This window comes from Ranitomeya variabilis, chromosome 6 (assembly GCF_051348905.1).
Source record: "Ranitomeya variabilis isolate aRanVar5 chromosome 6, aRanVar5.hap1, whole genome shotgun sequence".
Taxonomy (NCBI): Eukaryota; Metazoa; Chordata; class Amphibia; order Anura; family Dendrobatidae; genus Ranitomeya; species Ranitomeya variabilis.
This window is the reverse complement of record NC_135237.1, coordinates 429,203,631-429,218,451: the sequence shown is the minus strand read 5'-3', so window position 1 is coordinate 429,218,451 and position 14,821 is coordinate 429,203,631. Positions and strand designations below refer to the sequence as shown.

Below are 14,821 nucleotides of genomic sequence, written 5' to 3'. Positions count from 1 at the left end.
GTACTGCCAGAAATGGTCTGCCTGATCACAGATGACTAAGGGGGATAATTTATCGACCATTTTTAATTTTGTAAAAACATGAAAAGTCTGTCAGTGCACTATGTTATTAATTAACTGTAGGTTACTATCAGCTTACAGGTTTTATTGCCAGGTCACTTTGGCATTACTTAGGCTGTATTTGCATAAAAGAGCGTGACAGGGGTTAGATACAGCCCTAGGAGACCTCAGTTTTTTTCACGTCTTTTCAAGTCATTTAAAGGCTTTACAGTTTTACGAATCATGGCGAATCAACTCTCTGCAAATTGAAATTTTAGGAAAAAGATCATCAATCCTGGGGAATTTCAATATCATTCAATTCGATCATCTCTAAGAGCCATTGTTTCTTCACTTTTAAAACAGAACATCTGTTTCTGCTCCTTAAGTAACGGGATCATTTTTGCACGCCTAGATAATATGCCAATGTTTCTTCATTTTGCAAAATGTGTCAGATTCCAAAACAGAGATAATTTTTGTATGGCTTGTTAAGAAGCCATTGCTTTTCCTCTATCTAAACAGCAAAACAATGTTGCTGATCCAAAAACAGAACATTTTTTAGATGGCTTGTGAAACAGCCATCACATCTTCATCTAAGAGCAGAAAGCTCTTCATACTCCAGAATAAGAATAATTTTTGCACCATTTTTATGAAATAGCCACAGCGTCTTCCATGTGCACTGCCTCTAAACACTATATACATCACCAAGGCAGACATCTTCCTCTTAAAAGCGATAATATTTTAACAGTTTCTACAATTCAAAAGACTAAAAACTCAGTGCAGTGTGCTGTTAAACAGGCAGTTGTGTACCCCTAGCCAGATAGGTTGACAATTCTAAGGCTTTTTGCACTAAAAAGCTAGAAAGGGGTGCAAAACAATCCTTGGAGGCATCCGAGTGATGCACATTTTTTGGGCATTTAAAGACTTAACAATTTGCTGTAACTTACATGCTTTGCAAAAATTTGGTGTGCTAGCGAATCTGAATTCCAAAATATTCTATCATCACTACTGTCCTCCATCAATAGCTATGACTTGATTTAAAGATTATCACATCATGTGAAGACATTGCTGAATCTTTCCTTTGGGTAGACTGTATATATTTGTATCCCTTTAGGTGTCCAGTTTACTATTGAGAAGGTCCTAGAAGTTTCCCCTAGAACCATTGTCCATCAATTCAGCTACATTCCATTCCTCCACTGCTCCTCTTCTTGATGTGCTTCAAAAATGTGTCTGATCATTCAGTTACTTACCTATTCCAATCTCTTTGACATTTTTAAGGCTCAGACCATGAATGGGAACATCAGAGTCCATCAATTCCCCTGTAATGCCACAGGAAAAATAAACTACTTTTAAAGGCTTTGAGACCATTGCCTTGACTATTGTTAGCATTATGATAGCATCCACTAGCTTCTACCCCGATCCTGTTGTAAGGGGGATGTTAGGGTAGAATCAAGCATTTAGTCCTGTCATTATCTGTAGTAACCGCACACTGAGGAGTCAGGCCATGTGCACACGTTCAGTATTTTTCGAGTTTTTTTCGCGTTTTTTCGCTATAAAAACGTGATAAAAACGCGAAAAAAACGCTAACATATGCCTCCTATTATTTACAGTGTATTCTGCATTTCTTGTGCAAATGTTGCATTTTTTTCCGCGAAAAGATCGCATCGCGGAAAAAAAAGCAACATGTTCATTAAAAATGCGGAATTGCGGGGATTCCGCACACCTAGGAGTGCAATGATCTGCTTACTTCCCGCACGGGGCTGTGCACACCATGCGGGAAGTAAGCAGATTATGTGCGGTTGGTACCCAGGGTGGAGGAGAGGAGACTCTCCTCCACGGACTGGGCACCATATAATTGGTCAAAAAAAAGAATTAAAATAAAAAATAGTGATATACTCACCTTCGATGTCTTCCCGCCTCTCAGGTGCATGCTGCCGCTTCGGTTCCTATAGCTGGTGTGCGGTGAAGGACCTGCGATGACGTCGCGGTCTTGTGATTGGTCGCGAGACCGGTCATGTGACCGCTCACGTGACTGCGATGTCATGGAAGGTCCTGCGCGCACACACCATCTATAGGAACGGACGCCGCTGAGATCAGCTGTCTGCAGGTGAGTATAAGCATTTTTTTTATTTTTTTTAAATATTCTATCTTTTACTATTGATGCTGCATAAGCAGCATCTATAGTAAAAAGTTGGTCACACTTGTCAAACACTATGTTTGACAAGTGTGACCAACCTGTCAGTCAGTTTTCCTACAGATCGCTTGGAAAACTTTAGAATTCTGCAAGCTGATTTTGCTTGCAAAATGCTAAAAAAAAACGCAAAAAAAAAAACGGGAAAAAAACGCAAAAAAAAATGCGGATTTCTTGCAGAAAATTTCCGGTTTTCTTCAGGAAATTTCTGCAAAAAATCCTGACGTGTGCACATACCCTCACTTTAACTGAATTATTTAATTTGTTGTATCTTTGGATGAATTACAATCCCTTTGGCAAGATTCTACTTTTTTAGTGAATGTGGGGAACTGTAAGTGACTTGCTCTGTAAATCATGCACAGTTAAGCTAAACATATTTAAGTTATTAATAATGATTAAAAAGTTGATTGATTCATAAAACTATCAATTGGTCGTGTGAAGACAATTTCAAGGCTGAACAATCACTGTGTGCCCTCATGGCTAGGATGGCTAAGTCTGCTGGATTTTAACTTCTCGGAGCTCCTCTAGCGTTGTTAACATTTAACTATTGTATTTAGAAATAAAATGATGAAATAAAAGGAAAAGTAGCTAACTTTCTTTCAAAAGATAAAATAGCAAGGTATGAACCAAAGTGATGAATCCCTAATCCAAATAAATAATATACACATACCTGGCATTTTTCATAAATTTGCATAAAAGATTATTCATGCAATTACCTTTAAAATCTGTCAGCAGGTTTTTTTCTATGTAATCTGATAGAAGCATGATGTAGGGCAGAGAGTCTGATTCCAATGATGTGTCACTTACTGGGTGATGTTTGTTGTTTCAATAAAATCAGTGTTTTGCTCTGTGTAACTCTGCCCCCACCACTGATTAGCAGCTTTATGCCTATGCACAGTGTACACAGAAAGCTGCCAATCAGTGGTGTGAGTGGGGGATATACAAAGCTCAGCGTTCAGAGATCTGGTTGACCTGCTGCAGAGAAACCTGTGATTTTATCAAATCACTACTCGGACAACCCATTCTCAATCACCATATTCCCTCTTATAAAATAATAGCAGCTATTCTCACCTCATGTCTATGCTAGTTCTCCTGCTGCTCACATGACAAGTCACCTGAGCCTTAGAGCCAATCAGCAACCACTTCACTCTCCCTTCCTCCGGACAAAACAGACATCCAGGGCAGTGAGAGAGCAGCCGCAGCTCTGACTTCTTCACTCGCCCGAAGACAGGGAGTGTGGAGTGGCCACTGATTTGCTCTAGCCCTGAGAGAGCAAGTCCCGACACCACTGGAATGGTGAGTATAGCTACTATTATTTTATAATTGGGGAACCTAGTGATTGAGAAGGGGTCGTCCAAATAATGGACAACCCCTTTAAGATATAATGGTAAAGTGAAATAATATGACAAGATAGACAATGCTGATTGATATTTCCTAGACTGATATTTCCATTTGTCTTTGTGCCAAAAATAGGAGAGGATTCCAACTCACAGTAAGGGTGAATGCATTCCCAAACTATTGGGATTTTATCTTTAGATGGTTTATAGAACACTTGCCTGAAAATACATGTGAAATAAGTAATGCACACGTCATCAATTTTCTAAGTAAAAATATATTTCTAAAGGTGCTTTTGACATGAAATCCTCACCAGATGTAGGTAACAACCCATCCAATCCACAAACCACAGTTGACAATAAATTATGTGTAATAATGAGAAATGAAAAGTTCATTGAACACATGAAGGAGGAGAGGTGCAAAAAGCCATGGAAAGTCGTGACACCTGCTGATATATCTATCAATTAGAAAGCAATCCTGATTCCTGACACTTAGTGAAAAAATATCAGCTGGTTCAACAATGGCTTATATAAAGGTGTCTCATTACCAAGGTGCCACCCAAAAAAACATCTCATGATGGGTAAAACCAGTGAGCTGTCTCAAAACGTTTGCAACCCTAATGTTGCAAAACATACTGATGGCATTGGTTACAGAAGAATTTCTCAACCACTGAAAGTTCCTTTTCATTACTTATTTACTTATTGGTGACGTGTTCATAAACAGGTTTAACATGGAACAAATAAGTGTCTGCTTCTTGATAAACTTTATAAAAATATATACGGTAGTTAATTTGTTTTTGTTTTTTTGTTTTTTTTTAATTCTTCCAGTTTTATACAGTAATTGATTTTCTTATGTATAATATTGTAGAAGAAAACCTATCAATGCATCAAGTGCCAGATGGTATTCTACAATGAATGGGATATCCAGGTCCATGTTGCAAACCACATGATAGGTAAGTGCAGCTTTGTTTACTCACAGGCTTAGAAGAAATGGCTAATGTATTTGCTAGCTGGAGTCTATCTTTGCTTATATGGTACTGTTGACAGCTTATATGGTACTGTTGACATCTATCTGATTAATGGTCTTGGCTTGTATTTGTTCTCTTGACATATCAGCTGAATGTTGTTCCGCTAGATACCTGCAGCCGCCACTAGATGGAGCCTAGGAGCTTACCACATACTGTTATGTTATTGAGTCTAAGGTCATAATATGCAATTAACTCCTTCCATCCCTTTCTCTTCTGTCAGTGGTGGCAAAAACATTTTTATTTCACTCTTTGTCTAAGCAGGGGATTTGAAGATCTATATCTTAAATGTAAAGCCTTGATGTCTATGTAGAAATATTAAGAAATCAGCACTGATTTTTATTTTTTTTTACTTATTTAGAATAAAATATACAATATGACATCCAAAGATGAAAATTACATAAGGTAGTCCTCTGGGCCAAGGTCCATCTAGTGACGCAACTTTAAGCAGGAATTAAAGGGGTTATCCCGGACGTTATTATTTTTGCATATGGGGCCAAGAACTTACGGACAGGCAATTACTAACTTCCTACCTCTTCTGCCTGGTACCACGTGAGAGACCACTCCTGCTGCTGATTCCCCTGCTTCCACTGACGTAATGTCAACAGAGCAACATCTTCTCTTCCGCTCTGCTCTGTTGACAGCAGGGCAGTGGAGTCGGATTTGTGGCGTCAGTGTCCATTTTGGTTGTCAGTATAAAATGAACCGACTCCTAAAATATATAATAAATTGGGTTCAATAGTATAATCCATCAGGATGTGCTGCAATTGTTTTCATAAGAAATTGGGAAAGTTATGAAATGTCCTATAAATGTCTGTTTTGTTCCTGTTGTAAGGATCTCGGCTTTTTGTTGACATGAATCTGTGCTGCACTTTATGTCGGAAGTCAGGGAAATTGAGGAGTCTGTGTTGGGGGTTGATAGGGTGTCTCTGCTGATGTCATGCTGATTGACAGCTGGCTCCCACTGCCTTACTGCTGGGAGCATCTGTCAATCAGTATGACGTGTGCAGTGACACCTCAACAGAGCAGAAAGGGAAGAGCTACTCTGTTGACGAGAGCTGAAATGTAGCAGGGTAATATGTGCAGGACAGGCAGGGAATTAATAACTCCCTGCCTATTAGCTCTTAGCCCCATACGCAAAAAATAATAAAAGACTTCGATAACCCTTTTAACTACAAAAATATATAAACAAATGTTAGAAAATGTTATGAGAATCATGGCTTAATTCCAGAAATATTGAAGCTTTGCGCTAGTTTAACATTTTGTTCTGCGAAAGGAAATGTATGCAGGTGGGAGGATATACTCTCAGCTACACATTTGCAATTGGAACAGTCAGCCAACATTTGTAATTGCCGGCACAATCCCAGCTGAGCAATAGAAAATATATGTAGAAAACTAAAAGCTAAAATTTGTCTGTCTAGCTAAGGCCAAAAGCAACCGTCTTTAGTGCTAAATAACCTGCCAAGTGGCATTGTCTTTGTGCCTCCGTGTTTGAAAGTGACATTCAAGAGTAAGTGGGGGCTTCGTCTTTTAGCTTCAGCCCCTTGTTTAAAAGACTCCAAATTTCATTGTTCCTGTGAATTGTTAGGGTAAGGCCACGTAGTAAGGGCTGCGGTGCAGCTGCATCGCAGCCAAAAACGACACAATTGTAATGACCGCTCAGTTTTACAGGTGAAACAGCTGTTCACCTGCAAAGTGAAGTCATTGCTGCAATTATAAACCACAACGAACAATTATCTTTGCCGCTTTCTTCTGCATTGCAGCCGATCCACAACTGCAACACAACCGATCCATGTGGCCTTACCCTTATTGATAATTGGTGAGTTAGGACAAGTCCCAGAAGTTTTCTGGGACTCTCAGTATTGAAAGGCTTCAATTAGATTATCTGTGGAATTCCAACTCCCGCCACCATGGGCGGACACAGACAGATAAGGACCCCTGTGCAAGAACAGTATATGGGTCCCTTGTATTACAATAACTTGTAATAAAGCACAATTCCATCTGTTTGGAAGTGAAAATGGGCCCACTTACCTCTTGTACCCTTGTGTGGCTGCACAGGTTGCACCAGTGGATTATCCGCCCCTGCCCGCCACCTCTCAGTACAGCTGACTAAAATGCAGCACTAGATATATCCCTTCATTGTTTACCAGTCATAGCGCCACACTTTTGATAGAAGCTCTGCATACAGAAATCTATAGTTCCGCTACACTACATAAATATGTGTCCTTTGCCATTACGAGATTTACAAAAATGCCTTTAACTCCTTTCCGACATATGGCATAATAGTACACCGATGTCGGACTCCCCCTGTTTGTTGCGGGTTTCGGCACTGAGCCTGCATCTTTCCGGGCACATGACAGCTGATATATACAGATGACATGTGCCCGCATCAGCCACGTGTGGAATCGCGATACACTGGCAGCTGGTAACTAGCTAAATGCCGCTGTCAGTTTCTGACAGCGTCATTTATCTCATGCTTACCAGAAGCACGTCACTAATCCAGTTGTCATAGCCAGATTGCTGTGAGCGCCGCTCGGTAGTCAGCGCTCATAGCAAGTGAACATTTCTGCTACACTCAGGCGATCTGATCATCGCCTGTGTGTAGCAGAGGCGATCAGACAACTTAAGCTTTTAGTCACCCATGGAGACTGTTGAAGCAAGCAAAAAGTAAAAAAAAAGTTTTAAAAAATATTTTAAAAATTTAAAAAATATAAAGGTTCAAATCAGCCCCCATTCCCCCCATTTAAAATAAAGCAATAAAAAAATTATTGCCGCGTTCAGAATCGCCTGATCTATCAATGTGAAAAAAAAAAAGTTAGCCCGATCGCTAAACGGCAAAAAAAATTAAAAATTCAGAATTGCGGGTTTTTTTGGCGCCGCTACATTGCAATAAAATGCAATAATGGGCGATCAAAAGATCGTATAAACACCAAAATGGTATCAATAAAAACATCAGCTCAGCACACAAAATATAAGCCCTCACCTGGCCCCAGATCACAAAAAATGGAGACTCTACAGTTCTCAGAATATGGTGCCAATTTTTTTTTTTTTTTTTTTAACAAACTTTGGATTTTTTTCACCACTTAAATTAGAAGAATCTATACATACTTGTAATTTCTTTTACCATTTTCCAGTACACGATATGTTAAAACCAAAGCTGTCGTTCAAAAGTACAACTCGTCCTGCAAAAAACAAGACCTCATATTGACCGAAAAATAAAAAAAGTTATGGCTCTGGGAAGAAGGGGTGCAAAAAGCGAAAACGCAAAAATGAAAATACCTCTGGTCGTGAAGGGGTTAAACCTAACACTAGTACACATATAAGAAGGAAGGAAGTAGAAAGTTGCAGGAGGAGGTTGAGGATGCTCTCCCCTTATGTTTGCTAAGCATGAGACCCCCTACATTCTTTCCAATCAGCCATGATGCAAACATCACAATATTTTTGAGCCTTTTTTGGATAATAGCTCATCGGAGCTGGCATTGTAACATACCTTATGGAACAAGGGCAGGATATTTTAATGGCAGAGCCACTTTTAGGGAAAATAATGCTTTTCAATCAGTCTGCTTAGTTTGAAAATAAAGTTAATGAATGAGGAAATTAAGTGTAAAGTTAAGTGTCCTTAACAGCAAAATGATTTGTATATGTTTCTGTGTAGCACAAACTAATGGGATTTTGTAATCTTCTGGGGCAGTGATAAGATTTCAATGATAAATAATTCTTACAGCTAACAGCGCTTCTCCTGCATCCAAACTTTTACATAGTTATGTCGGCAGTCATTGTTTTGCTCTTTTGCATGTATTCACTATTCGAGCTGTATAAATAGTACAGCCACTGAGAAAGAAATAGTTATAGAAAAGGAAACTTCTCCATCCTCTTCTTCACTGGTAGTGATTATTAGAAATATTATTTTAGGCATCCTGTTTTGTGAATGTAAAATATTAAACGAGTTATGCATGGCTCCAGATGGCGACTAAAATGGTCAAAATTGAAGCCAAAGTGCCAAGCTGGTCATTTTATTGCATTGGCTTTTCCTTACATTAAAAGGAATCTGTCACTAGGTTTTTGCTACCTCATCTGAGACCATCATAATGTAGAAAAAGAGACCCTGATTCCAATGATGTGCCACCTAGATTACTGGATGCAACAGTTGTGACAAAATCAGAGTTTTTAGATGTAAAATGAAGCAGAGCTCAGAAAGCTGCCCCCGCTCACACCACTGATTTCTGTGTACATTGTCTATTGACAGTAAGCTAATTATCAGTGGAGGGGGAGTGGTCAGACCAGGGCTCACAGGTGCTGTAGTCCAGGTAGTGATAATCTCCTGGTCATAAAACATTCACTGCATTGAAACAAGAGCCCTCAGCTTAATAAGTGACACATCACTGAAATCTGTGCTTCAGCCCCTACCTTACACTGCTCTCAGATTACACAGCAAAAACCTGCTAACCAATACCTTTAAATATAGTGGCATCTCTCCTAATTATTAGTGTTTGGCCATTTGAGAATGAAGGCAGAGAAAAAACAGCAAATCCATAGGTTCACATTAGTAATAGAATGGCGTATGGTAACTAACAGTGAAAAGAAAATGACAATGAGTAACATCTCAGATGCAAAAGCCATTGGACAAAAGAGCTCACATGAGCACTTGGTGTGTAGGAATAATGGCTGCTCTGATCTGGATATATATAATACATATATATGCCTTGCCCAGTAAGCAATATTCAATCTTCACCCATATTGGCACTTGCTTTTCTTTCACTTCATCTTTATTTCACTTACTATTCCTAAATGTTGGATGGGATATTTTAAACAATAGAAAAGAAGTATATACCGTACCTTAGATCGTCATTAGTATACGAGCTGAAGACATGATGAAATGATTTTTATGGCACAGCGACTGTTTCTTCCATCGAGACTTCGTGACTTTCTTTATCACAAATGAAATTACATTCTGAATTCATAGTCCATTGAACTTTTTTTCTCTTAATTCATCAAAGGTTGGCCAAATATGTTTAAAAGATGCTGAAACATAAAATATTACAAGTACTCCCTTTATCTATTTTGTGCTGTCCCTGAAGGCAACTTGAAGGAGATGAGATGTAGGTTCCCTTATGATATTCAGTGGTGACATTTAGAAAAGTCATATTACCAGAGAGTAATTTGAATAGTTGGCCATTCATGCCAGATTTATGAAGTGAAATTAATTTACTGCTTGCATTGCACTAAACAGCCCACGACCATGATCACACACCTCAGCTTGGGAGGTTTCCATCTGCGTTCTTTGTCCATACGACATACAGCTGCTACATTTAAGTCCTAACCTTGTTGGCCAGCAGGCAGTGGCGTTGTGCTATCTTTGATAAGTGGTGACTAGAATAATAAGAATTCTATAACTGTGTACTTTATGGCGTTGGTGCTATGTAGTTACTGTGCAAATGTACAATGCAGGAATGGTGCACGCAAGACATGTGCATCTGGAGTTAGCTGTCTATTACAGCTGATACTACGCTCAAACAGTTGGGGTTGGAGATAAGGCCAATCCCAGACATTCAACTCTTTAGCTGCAGGTGCGACAGAGAGAGGGTGCGCACCCCTTTGGCACCCATTGATGGGATCACAGCCAGCCAAGGAGTTTTAATAACAACCAGTGGCCTAGAGAAGGCCCATAAGTCTGTATATATCTACTATATAATTGTCTAAGGGTCACTTCCGCCTGTCCCTCTGTCTGTAACGGTTATTCGTTCGCTGATTGGTCTCGCCAGCTGCCTGTCATGGCTGCCTCGACCAATCAGCGACGCGCACAGTCCGGAAGAAAATGGCCGCTCCTTACTCCGGCACTCACAGCCCGGCGCCCGCATACACTCCTCCGCTCACCGCTCACACAGGGTTAATGCCGGCGGTAACGGACCACGTTATGCTGCGGGTAACGCACTCCGTTACCGCAGCTATTAACCCTGTGTGACCAAGTTTTTACTATTGACGCTGCCTATGCAGCGTCAATAGTAAAAGGATCTAATGTTAAAAAAAATCATTATACACTCAACTTCCGCTGCCTTTCCCGCTCCTCGCCACCCTCCGGTAACTGCTCTGTACAAGCGGCAGGTTCCGATACCAATTATCGTTTGGCAGAGGGACCTGCCATGGCGTCACGGTCATGTGACCGCGACGTCATCACAGGCCCTGCGCGCTTGCGCGAGCAGGACCTGCCATGACGTCACGGTCATGTGACCGCGACATAATCACAGGCCCTGCGCGCCTGCGCGAGCAGGACCTGCCATGACGTCACGGTCATGTGACCGCGACATCACCACAGGCCCTGCGCGAGCAGGACCTGTCATTACGTCACGGTCATGTGACCGCGACGTCATCATACCCTGGGACCGGAAGCTGCCGCCTGTACTGCGCACAGGTGACAGAACTACAAGTATGGTGAGTATGTTCGAACTACAAGGGGACTTCGGATCAGAAGGTGAGTATGTTTATTTTTTATTTTTTAACCTGTCACTTACGTGGCTGGGCAATCTACTACGTAGCTAGGCAACGTACTATGTGGCTGGGCAATATACTACGTGGCTCTGTGCTGTATACTACATCGCTGTGCCATATACTACGTCACTGGGCAATATACTACATGGCTGGGCAATATACTATGTCACTGGGCAATATACTACGTGACTGGGCAATATACTACGTGACTGGGCAATATACTACGTGGCTGGGCAATATACTACGTGGCTGGGCAATATGCTACGTCACTAGGCAATATACTACATGGCTGGGCAATATACTACGTGACTGGGCAATATACTACGTGGCTGGGCAATATACTACGTGGCTGGGCAATATACTACATAGTATAATATACTACATAGCTGGGCAATATACTACGTGACTGGGCAATATATTACGTGACTGGGCAATATACTACGTGGCTTGGCAATATACTACGTGACTGGGCAATATACTACATAGCTGGGCAATATACTACGTGACTGGGCAATATACTACGTGACTGGGCAATATACTACATGGCTGGGCAATATACTACGTCACTGGGCAATATACTACATGGCTGAGCAATATACTACGTGACTGGGCAATATACTACGTTGCTGGGCAATATACTACGTGGCTAACTGCTCTGTACAAGCGGCAGGTTCCGATACCAATTATCGTATGGCAGAGGGACCTGCCATGGCGTCACGGTCATGTGACCGCGACGTCATCACAGGCCCTGCGCGCTTGCGCGAGCAGGACCTGCCATGACGTCACGGTCATGTGACCGCGACATAATCACAGGCCCTGCGCGCCTGCGCGAGCAGGACCTGCCATGACGTCACGGTCATGTGACCGCGACATCACCACAGGCCCTGCGCGAGCAGGACCTGTCATTACGTCACGGTCATGTGACCGCGACGTCATCACACCCTGGGACCGGAAGCTGCCGCCTGTACTGCGCACATGTGACAGAACTACAAGTATGGTGAGTATGTTCGAACTACAAGGGGACTTCGGATCAGAAGGTGAGTATGTTTATTTTTTATTTTTTAACCTGTCACTTACGTGGCTGGGCAATCTACTACGTAGCTAGGCAACGTACTATGTGGCTGGGCAATATACTACGTGGCTCTGTGCTGTATACTACATCGCTGTGCCATATACTACGTCACTGGGCAATATACTACATGGCTGGGCAATATACTATGTCACTGGGCAATATACTACGTGACTGGGCAATATACTACGTGACTGGGCAATATACTACGTGGCTGGGCAATATACTACGTGGCTGGGCAATATGCTACGTCACTAGGCAATATACTACATGGCTGGGCAATATACTACGTGACTGGGCAATATACTACGTGGCTGGGCAATATACTACGTGGCTGGGCAATATACTACATAGCTGGGCAATATACTACATAGCTGGGCAATATACTACGTGACTGGGCAATATACTACGTGACTGGGTAATATACTACGTGGCTCGGCAATATACTACGTGACTGGGCAATATACTACATAGCTGGCAATATACTACGTGACTGGGCAATATAGTACGTGACTGGGCAATATACTACATGACTGGGCAATATACTACATGGCTGGGCAATATACTATGTCACTGGGCAATATACTACATGGCTGGGCAATATACTACGTGCCTGGGCAATATACTACGTGGCTGGGAAATATACTACATAGCTGGGCAATATACTACGTGACTGGGCAATATATTACGTGACTGGGCAATATACTACGTGGCTTGGCAATATACTACGTGACTGGGCAATATACTACATAGCTGGGCAATATACTACGTGACTGGGCAATATACTACGTGACTGGGCAATATACTACATGGCTGGGCAATATACTACGTCACTGGGCAATATACTACATGGCTGAGCAATATACTACGTGACTGCGCAATATACTACGTTGCTGGGCAATATACTACGTGGCTGGGCAATATACTACATAGCTGGGCAATATACTTCGTGACTGGGCAATATACTACGTGACTGGGCAATATACTACGTGGCTGGGCAATATACTACGTGAAAGGGCAATATACTACATAGCTGGGCAATACTACGTGACTGGGCAATATACTACGTGGCTGGGCAATATACTACGTGGCTCTGTGCTGTATACTATGTCACTGGGCAATATACTACGTCAATCGGCAATATACTACGTGACTGGGCAATATACTACGTCGCTGGGTAATATACTACGTTGCTGGGCAATATACTACGTCACTGGGCAATATACTACGTGACTGGGCAATGTACTACGTGGCTGTGCAATATACTACGTGGACATGCATATTCTAGAATACCCGATGCGTTAGAATCGGGCCACCATCTAGTACTGAATATGCATTTTACGAGTGCCTAATAGAATGCTATTAAGGGCAAAATAGACTTTCACACAGAAGTATTGCTCCCGTTGCTGCTGGAAGCAAAGTGGAGCTTGTAACCTCGGGAGCCATACCAGACAAGAAGCATTTCTTAGGCTAAGGTCACATGACCAATTTTCTCTTATCTGAGGGACATTAAGGGACTATAGTGTGCTCCTCCTTGCGGTTCTGAGAATGTCCCGGTGTCTCTGGGCCGCATGTTTGAGACGTCTGTCCTAGAAGGTGTGAATGGTGTGAACTTTCTTATTGAGAGTCCTCCATTGTATAGATCATGACCCACATGTGGGTTTATATGAGAAACTGTTGACATAATGAAGTGATAGTAGAAAGCCATACAAGCTTCGATCTTCTGAAAGGAATTGCTGAGATGTTTGTATGAAGATGGCAGAGAAATTCTATATTGAGAAGACTATTTTAAATTCAAAAGTTTTCTTCAAGACTTTAATTTCTGAATAACATCTCCTTATCATGGCCACAACACAGCAGAAGCTCTGCTTAAGGCATGCTTGGGGATAGTAATTACTTGGTGTTTTTTACTAATTCAATGAAGTGGTTTCTTGTTAATAAGCTAACAAGTGTGTTTTATCATTTGAGAACTCCTAAGGTTTTAGGCACTTTATTAAAGACATTTTTTTTCAAAACCAATTTCATATACACACTGCTAATTAACCATTGAATGTATTAGTTTTCCAATAAATACACAGTCTTTAGTCTATTGCCTTGTTGTTTGATAATAGATCAAAGTATAAAGGATGGATTCACGCATCTTCCGTCTTGTAGTACGCCGAAGCTTCTCTTGTGTCTTGGTTTTTCAAGTTATTTCCCAAAACAAACACTCTTGGTTAATGAAGAGCAGACGAGTATTAATGTAATCCTCTTGGTGTGAACCGCAGGACACGTAGTAGTAATGAAGAGCTGATCCGGTGATGTTTGCATTAGTGTATGCTAAATATAACGAATATCCACAACACTTTAAAATTATTAATGAATGCGCCCCTTGTGGGTGTCTTTATTTCTAGCAAGGGTTAGTTTTACATTTGTTTTTTGTTCCCCTTCCTAATCAGAGCTCCCTTTTCACTTACAAGTATTGATGCAGCTTTTCTTTAAATTTCATGAATATTACAAATTTTGATATTTCATGCTATTTTTGATCTGTATCAAAATTGCCAAAAAAAAAAAACTTTTTAAAAATATTGTTCAATACTTTAATTTTTGCGTGAAATTATTTTAAACAAAACTTTTTGAAATTATGTTTTTTATTTTTTTTATTATGGTCTTATATTATTACGTGAAATATTCTGTGGGAAAA

At 41.0% G+C, this 14,821-nt stretch overlaps 1 protein-coding gene across 5 annotated transcripts in view; it reads left to right on the top strand.

Annotated features, from left to right (window-relative positions):
* Positions 1–14,821, top strand: part of ZNF521 (zinc finger protein 521) — a 498,777-nt gene that overhangs the window by 252,529 nt on the left and 231,427 nt on the right. For all 5 annotated transcript variants that reach the window (XM_077270378.1, XM_077270376.1, XM_077270379.1 and 2 more), the window contains one exon: positions 4,427–4,511. In XM_077270378.1, the coding sequence (XP_077126493.1) occupies positions 4,427–4,511 (85 nt within the window). The remainder of the gene's footprint in view (positions 1–4,426; positions 4,512–14,821) is intronic.